The following is an 8,602-nucleotide window of genomic DNA, read 5'->3' as shown; positions in this document are numbered from 1 at the left end:
GGGCTGGGAGTGGTGGCTCATGCCTATAATCCCAGCACTTTGGGAGGCCGAGGTGGGTGGATCACTTGAGGTCAGGAGTTCTAGACCAGCCTGACCAACATAGTGAAACCCCGTATCTACTAAAAATACGAAAATTAGCCAGCTGTCATGGCACACACCTGTAATCCCAGCTACTTGGGATATATAGCCAAGGTGATAGATGTTAGAATCTTGTTTAGGATATGTTATATGGCAATAGTGACTGGATGGCATTCCTGTGATTACGTTATGTTATATAATACTCCATCTTAGCTGACTGGAGAGAGACTCCCTTGCTGGCTTTAAAGAAGTAAGCTATCGAAGAGTAATGTTACAGAGCAGAGAGAGTGAGGAGGCTGCGTCTGGCTCCCGCTCTCACAGCCATTGCAGTACATTGAGCTCCATAGAGACCACGCCAGGGCAAGTGAGAGCCAGAGGGGCACTGGGCGACTCTGTGCCTCACTGAGGAAAAATAACTGAACATGGGCAAAAGAGATCCTAAGAAGCCGAGAGGCAAAATGTCAGCATATGCATTTTTTGTGCAAACTTGTTGGAAGGAGCATAAGCAGCAGCACCCAGCTGCTTCAGTCAACTTCTCAGAGTTTTCTCAGAAGTGCCCAGAGAGGTGGAAGACCATGACTGCTAAAAAGAAAGGAAAATTTGAATACATGCCAAAGGCGGACAAGGCCCATTATGAAAGAGAAATGAAAACCTATATCCCTCCTAAATGGGAGACAAAAAAGTTCAGGCCGGGCACGGTGGCTCACGCCTGTAATTCCAGCACTTTGGGAGGCCGAGGCCGGTGGATCACGAGGTCAGGAATCCAAGACTACCTGGCCAAGATGGTGAAACCACCTTTCTACTAAAACTACAAAAATTAGCCAGGCGCAGTGGCAGGGACCTATAATCCCAGTCACCCGGTAGGCTGAGGCAGAAGAACCACTAGAACACGGGTGGCAGAGGTTGCGGTGAGCAGAGATAGTGCCACTGCACTCCAGCCTGGGCGACAGCATGAGACTCCGTCTCAAAAAAAACAAAAAGAAGTTCAAGGATCCCAATGCACCCAAGAGGCCTCCTTCAGCCTATTTCCTGTTCTGTTCTGAGTATCGCCCAAAAATCAAAGGAGAACATCCTGGCCTGTCCCTTGGTGATGTTGGAAAGAAACTGGGAGAGATGTGGAATGACACTGCTGCAGATGACAAGCACCTTTATGAAAAGAACGCTGCGAAGCTGAAGGAAAAATATGAAAAGGATATTGCGCATATCAAGCTAAAGGAAAGCCTGATGCAGCAAAAAAAGGGAGGTGTCAAGGCTGAAAAGGCAAGGAAAAAGAAGGAAGAGGAGGAAGATGAAGAGGATAAAGAGGAGGAAAAAGATGAAGAAGATGAAGATGAAGAAGATGATGAATAAGTTGGTTCTAGCACAGTTTTTTTTTTCTTGTCTATAAAGCATTTAACTCCCCCTGCAAAAAACTCACTCCTTTTAAAGAAAAAAATTGAAATGTAAGGCTGTGTACGATTTGTTTTTAAACTGCACAGTGTCTTTTATTTTGTATAGCTAACACACTGCCAAATGTGTCTTTAGATAGCCCTCTCCTGGTGGTATTTTCAGTAGCCACTAACCTTGCCTGGTACAGTACAGGGGTTGTAAATTGGCATGGAAATTTAAAGCAACTTCTTGTTGGTCCACAGCACAAATTAGTTATATACAGGGATGGTAGTTTTTTCATCTTCAGTTGTCTCTGATGCAGCTTATACAAAATAATTGTTCTGTTAATGGAATACCACTTTGTAATTGCAAAAAATAAAAAGTTGCAGCTGTTTTGTTGACATTCTGAATGCTTCTAAGTAAGTACAATTCTTTTATTAGGAAAAAAAAAAAAAAAAAGAAGAAGCTATCATGTTTATCAAGGACCTGTGGTTGGCCTCTGAGAGCCAGAAAGAAAATGGGGACCTCAGTGCTACAACTGCAAGGAGATGAATTTGCCAACAACCTGAGGAAGCTTGCAAATTGACCTTTCCCTGGTTGAGTCTCTGATGAAATTACAGCCCATATCAATACTTGGTCTGAAGTCTGGTGAGTCCCTGAGCAGAGGACCCAGTTAAGTTGTGCCTAGACTCCTGACCCATGGAAACTGTAAGATAATAAATGGGTGTTATTTGGGGCTGCTAAGTTTGTGGTAATTTGTTACTCAGCATAGAAAACTAGTGGAGCACCTGTCCATCACCAGAACTTTTTGATTTTTTCACTGAAATAATTCTCAAAAACTCCACTTTTCTCCATCTCCACTACTCCACCCAGAGTAAACTGCCATCACTTCCTATCCAAATAAATTATCTTTTGGCCTGGCACAGTGGCTCACACCTATAATCCCAGCACTTTGAGAGGCTGAGGCGGGAGGACTGCTTGAGCCCAGGAGTTTGAGATCAGCCTGGGCAACATGGCGAGACCCTGTTTGTATTAAAAATCAAAAAAATTAGTCAGGCATGGTGGTGTGGACCTGTGGTCCCAGCTACTAGGCAGGCTGAGGCTGGAGGATTGCTCGAGCCTGAGAGATCAAGCCTGCAGTGAGCTATGATTGCGCCACTGCACTCCAGCCTGAGTGACAGGGCAAGACCCTGTCTCAAAAATAAATAAATAAATAAATAAATAAATAAATTTTTAAAAATATCGCCTTAATCTCCACTGTCACATTTGCTCCTCCTATCTTAACTGGACCAAGCCACAACAGCACCCCAGGCAAGTTAGTAATTTCACATTTCTTCAACTCAACGCTTTTTCAGTAGAGATGAGGAGAAATTGTCTACTGATAAAAGTGATGTATCTCTTTTTTTTTTTTTTTTTTTTTTGAGACAGAATCTCGCTCTGTCACCCAGGCTGGAGTACAATTGCCTGATCTAGGCTCACTGCACCTCCACCTCCCAGGTTCAAGCAATTCTCCTGCCTCAGCCTCACGAGTAACTGGAACTACAGGCGCATGCCACCACACCCAGCTAATTTTTTGTATTTTTAGTAGAGACAGGGTTTCACCTTGTTAGCCAGGATGGTCTCTATCTCCTGACCTCGTGATCCACCCACCTCAGCCTCCCAAAGTGCTGGGATTACAGGCATGAGCCACCGCACCCAGCTGCATCTCTTTTTATGCCAAAATGAGAGGTTCAACATATGTGATTTTCCAAAGCAGGTAACTCCTTGGGAGGCCCGTTAAACCACTTAAAATTTAAACAACAGGCTGGGCACAGTGGATCACACCTGTAATCCTAGCACTTTGGGAGGCTGAGGTGGGAGGATCACTTAAGCCTAGGAGTTCAAGACCAGCCTGGGCAACATAGTGAGAACCCATCTCTATTAATTAAAAAAAATTTTTTTAATCACTCATTTTCTGTAAATAGCACAACCTATTTATTACATAGGTTCAGACTTTCAGCTTAATGTACTTAATGGCAGTTCTTGGCTGACTCGTATCACATTTGGAGGAACAGTTGGTACAAGTCTATCACAAGTTTTTAATTTTAAGAAAGAACAATTTGACTGGGCACGGTGGCTCACGCCTGTAATCCCAACACTTTGGGAGGCTGAGGCAGGTGGATCACCTGAGGTCAGGAGCTCGTGACCAGCCTGGCCAACATGGCAAAACCCTGTTTCAACTAAAAATACAAAAATTAGGATGGCATGGTGGTGCACACCTGTAGTCCCAGCTACTCGGGAGACTGAGGCAGGAGAATCACTTGAACTCAGGAGGCAGAGGTGTCGGTGAGCCGAGATAGCACCACTGCACTCCAGCCTGGGCAACAGAGTGAGACTCTGTCTCAAGAAGAAAAAAGAAAGAAAGAAAGAACAAGTTGTCTTTTTCTTTCTCTGTTGCTCAAGATTTGAATGCCAAATCTGAGGTCATGAAGATTTACCTCATGTTTTCTTCTAATAGTTTTATCATTTACATTTATGTTGTTGATCCAGTTTGAATTAGTTTTTGCATGTGGAATGAGGCAAGGGTATGAATTCATGTTTTCTTTTGCATGTGGTTATCCTGTTGTCCTACCACAATCTGTTAAAGAGACTCTTCTTTCCTCCCATTAAATGGTACTGTGGTCAAAAATCAATTGACCATAGACGTTTGGTTTTATTGCTAAACTCTCAATTCTATTTTATTGGTCTATATGTGCCTGTCTTTATACAAGCACCACACTTCAGCCTGGGCAATATAGTGAGACCTCAAGTCTCCAAAAAAAAAAAAATTTTTTTTTTTAGTTAGCCAAATGTGGCAGTGTGTACCTGTAGTCCCAGCTGCTTGGGAGGCTGAGATGGGAAAATCACTTGAGTTCAGGGCCCAGGGGCTACAGTGAGCCAAGACTGTGCCACTGCACTCCAGCCTAGGTGAGAGTTAGGCCCAGTCTCAAAAACACCTTCCTGGGCAGCCTGGACGGTAGAGCCAGACTCCATCTCAAAAAAATAAAAAAACGCCTTCCTGGGAAATTTGGAAATCAGGTACCTTCCTGGTAAGTGTGGAAATCAGGAAGTGTGAGTCTTTCCATTTTCTTTTTCTTTTTTAATATTGTTTTGGCTATTCAGAGGTCCCTGCAGTTTTTTGGGTTTTGTTTTTTGGTTTTTTTTTTTTTTCTTTTTGAGACGGAGTCTTGCTCTGTTGCCCAAGCTGGAGTGCAGTGGCATGATCTCAGCTCACTGCAGCCTCTGCTTCCCAGGTTCAAGCAATTCTCCTGCCTCAGCCTCCCAAGTAGCTGGGACTACAGGTGTGCACCGCCATGCCTGACTAATTTTTGTATTTTTAGTAGAGACAGGGTTTCACCACATTGGCCAGGATGGTCTTGATCTCCTGACCTCGTGATCAGCCCACCTCCGTCTACCAAAGTGCTGGGATTACAGGCATGAGCCACTGCACCTAGCCGGTCCCTGCAGTTTTATAGGAACTTGAGGATAAGTTTCAATTTCTCCAAAAAAAAGGACCATTGGAATTTTGATAGGGATTACACTGAATCTGTAGATTGGTTTGGGGAATACTGCCATCTTAACAATATTAACACTCCCAACACATGAACATGGGATGTCTTTCCATTCATTTAGGTCTTCCTTCGTTTCTTCCATCAAAGTTTTTAGTTTTTGGTGTACAAGTCTTTCACCTCCTCAGTTACATTTATTCCAAGGTAATTTATTCTCTCAGATGCTACTGTAAATTGAATTGTTTTCTTAATTTCCTTTTCAGATTGTTCACTGCTAGCATAAAGAAATAGAACTGATGTTTGTGTGTTGGCCTTGCAGCAACTTTGCTGAATTCCTTTACCAGCTGTAGTAGGTTTCGGAGGTTCTATGGGATTTTCTATAAAGAGAGCCATGTCTTCTAAAAATCGTGGTGGTTTTACTTCTTATTTTGCTATTTGGAGGCCTTTTATTTATTTTTCTTGCCTAATTGCTCTGTCTAGGACTTCCAGTATAATGTTGAATAGCACAGATGACAACAGACATCTTTGTCTTGTTCCTGATTCTAGAAACTTTAAGCTTTTAGTCTTTTACCATTGAGAATAATGTGTTGTGGGTTTTTTTTCATAAATGTCCTTTATCATGTAAAGGAAGTTCCCTTTTATCTTAACCCATTCTGCTGCTATCACAAAATACCTTAGAGTGATTAATTTACAAATAATAGAAATGTATTTCTGCCAGGCACAATGGCTCATCCCTGTAATACCAACAGTTTGGGAGGCCGAAGTGGGAAGACTGTTTGAGGCCAGGAGTTCAAGACCAGCTCAGGTAACATAGCGAGGACTTATCTCTGTTAAACATTTAAAAATTAGCTAGGCATGATGGCAGGAACCTATAGTCCCAGCTACTTGGGAAGCTGAAGTGGGAGGACTGATCAAGCCAAGGAGTTTGAGGCTGCAGTGAACCAGAATCTTGCTACTGCACTCCACCCTGGGCAACAGAGTGAGACCCTGTCTCCTTGCCACCAAAAAGAAGAAAGAAATTTACTTCTCACAGTTCTGGAGGCTTGGAAGTCCAAGACCAAAATGCCAGAAGATTTGGTGTTTGGTGAGGGCCTGTTCCATAGACAGCATTTTCTTGAGGCATCCTCACAGTAAGCAGGAAAAGGTAGAAGGGCAAAAGGAGATCAACATGGTGTCCTCACATAGCAGAAGAGATTGAAGGGGAAAGGGGAGCCCAGTTAGTTCTCTCAAGCCCTTTTATGAGGGCACTAATAACCTACTTCAGCCCCCACATCTTAGTTCTATTGCACTGGGGTTGAGTTTCAACACATGAATTTTGGAGGAATACACACATTCAAATCACAGCACCCACTATTTCTAGTGTTCTGAGTTTTTATCATGAAAAGGTGCTGAATTTTATCAAATGCTTTTTCTGCATCTATTGAGATGGTCATGTTTTTCCTGTCATTTTGCTATTGTGGTATATCACATTGATTGATTTCCTTGTGTTGAATCACTCTTGGTTTCTGGGATAAATTCCACTTAGACGTGGTACGTGATTCTTTATATATATATATATATATATACATACATATATATATATACACACACACACACATATATATATATATTTTTTTTTTTTTTTTGAGACAGGGTGTCATTCTGGTTGCCCAGGCTGTAGCACAATGGTGCAATCTCAGCTCACTGCAATCTCTGCCTCCCGGGTTCAAGTGATTCTCATGCATCAGTCTCCATAGCTGGAATTACAGGCACATGCCATCACACCAGCTAATTTTTGTATTTTTGTAGAGATGGAGTTTCACTATGTTGGCCAGGCTGATCTCAAATTCCTGACCTCTAGTGATCCTCCTGCCTCGACCTCCCAAAGTGCTGGGATTACAGGTGCAAACTACCACACCCAGCCAATTATTAAAGTGCTATTGGATTTGGTTTGCTACTATTTGGTTGAGGATTCCTTCTGTCTATATTCATAAGAGATATTGGTGTGAATTTTGCTTCTCTCATGGCATCTTTGTCTGGATATGAGAGCAATACTGGCCTCATAGAATGTATTAGAAGATGTTTGTTCCTCTTCCATTTTTTGGAAAAGTTTGAGTAGAGTTGGCGTTAATTCTTCTTTAAATTGGCTAAAAATGTGTTGTTCAATTTCCCTATCTTTGTGAATTTTCCAGTTTTTCTTCTGCTATTTATTTCTATCTTCATTCCATTGTGGTTGAAAAGGATACTTTGTATGATTTTGATTTTTTTAATGTATTGAGAATCATTTTCTGGCCTAGCATATGTTCTTTCCTGGAGATTGCTCCATGTACACTTGAGAAGTATATTCTGCTGTTGTTAGGTGATCTGTATGTCTGCAGTCTAGTTAGTTTACAGTGTTCTTCAAGTCCTCTATTTCCTTGCCAATCTTCTGTCTAGGTGTTCCATCTATTATTGAAAGTAGGATATTGAAGTCTCCAACTATTGTTATACAACTATTTTTTCCTTTAATTCTGCCCATATTTGCTTTATATATTTTGGACTCTATTGTTTGATGTGTTTATGTTTATAATTATTATATTTTCCTGATGAATTGATCCTATTATCAATATAAATATTTTTTGTCTCTTATAACAATTCTTGACTTAAAATATATTCTTTCTGATACTAACATAGCCATTCCAGCTCTATTTTGGTTATAATTTGCATAGAATATCTTTTTTTTTTTTTTTTCAAAGACACAGTCTCACCCTGGCACCCAGACTGGAATGTAGTGGCACAAACACAGTTTACTGTAGCTCACTGCAGCCATGGCTGCACAGTATTCCTGGGCTAAAGCAATCCTTCCACCTCAACCTCTCCAGTAGCTGGAACCACAGGTGTGCACTACCATCCCTGGCCATTTTTTTTTTTTTAATTTTTAGTAGAGACAGGGTATTGCCATGTTACCTAGGCTGGTCTCAAACTCCTGGCTCAGGTGATCTTCCTGGCTTGGACTTCCAAAGTGCTGGGATTGGCCAGGCATGGTGGCTCACGCCTGTAATAACAGCACTTTGGGAGGCTGAGGTGGGTGTATCACTTGAGGTCAGGAGTTCGAGACCAGCCTGGCCAACATGGTGAAACCCCACCTCTACTTAAAATACAAACAAAAATTAGCTGGGGTGTGGTGGCACCCACCTGCAGTCCCAGCTACTTGGGAGGCTGAGGCAAGAGAATCACTTGAACCCCAGAGGCGGAGGTTGCAGTGAGCTGAGATCATACCACTTCACTCCAGCCTGGGCAACAGAGCAAGACTCTGTCTCAAAAAAAAAAAAGACAAAGTACTGAGATTACAGGTATAAGCCACTGTGCCCAGCCCTAGAATATATTTTTTCATTCTTTTATTTTCAACCTATTTACATCTTTGAATCTTAAGTTAGTCTCTAGTAAAAGCATATAGTTGGATCATTTTTAAAAAATTAATTTTGCTGGCCAGGCACAGTGGCTCACGCCTATAATCCCAGCACTTTAGGAGGCTGAGGCAGGCGGATCACTTGAGGTCAGGACTTTGAGACCAGCCTGGCCAACATGGTAAAACCCCACCTCTACTAAAAATACAAAAAATATAGCAGGAGGCAGAGGTTGCAGTGAGCCAAGATCGCACCACTGCACCT

At 42.1% G+C, this 8,602-nt stretch overlaps 1 protein-coding gene across 1 annotated transcript; it reads left to right on the top strand.

The window, feature by feature from the left end:
- The first annotated feature begins 260 nt into the window (after window positions 1–260).
- LOC117095310 (high mobility group protein B1-like) lies at window positions 261–1,676 on the top strand. Its single transcript, XM_033232095.1, has 2 exons — window positions 261–776; window positions 1,060–1,676. The coding sequence occupies exons 1-2, from the start codon at window positions 501–503 to the stop codon at window positions 1,426–1,428; spliced, it is 645 nt and encodes a 214-aa protein (XP_033087986.1). The 5' UTR covers window positions 261–500; the 3' UTR covers window positions 1,429–1,676.
- The last annotated feature ends 6,926 nt before the right edge of the window (window positions 1,677–8,602 follow it).

This window comes from Trachypithecus francoisi, unplaced genomic scaffold (genome assembly GCF_009764315.1).
Source record: "Trachypithecus francoisi isolate TF-2019V2 unplaced genomic scaffold, Tfra_2.0 Lachesis_group13, whole genome shotgun sequence".
Lineage (NCBI taxonomy): Eukaryota > Metazoa > Chordata > Mammalia > Primates > Cercopithecidae > Trachypithecus > Trachypithecus francoisi.
This window is presented reverse-complemented; position numbering and strand designations above follow the sequence as displayed.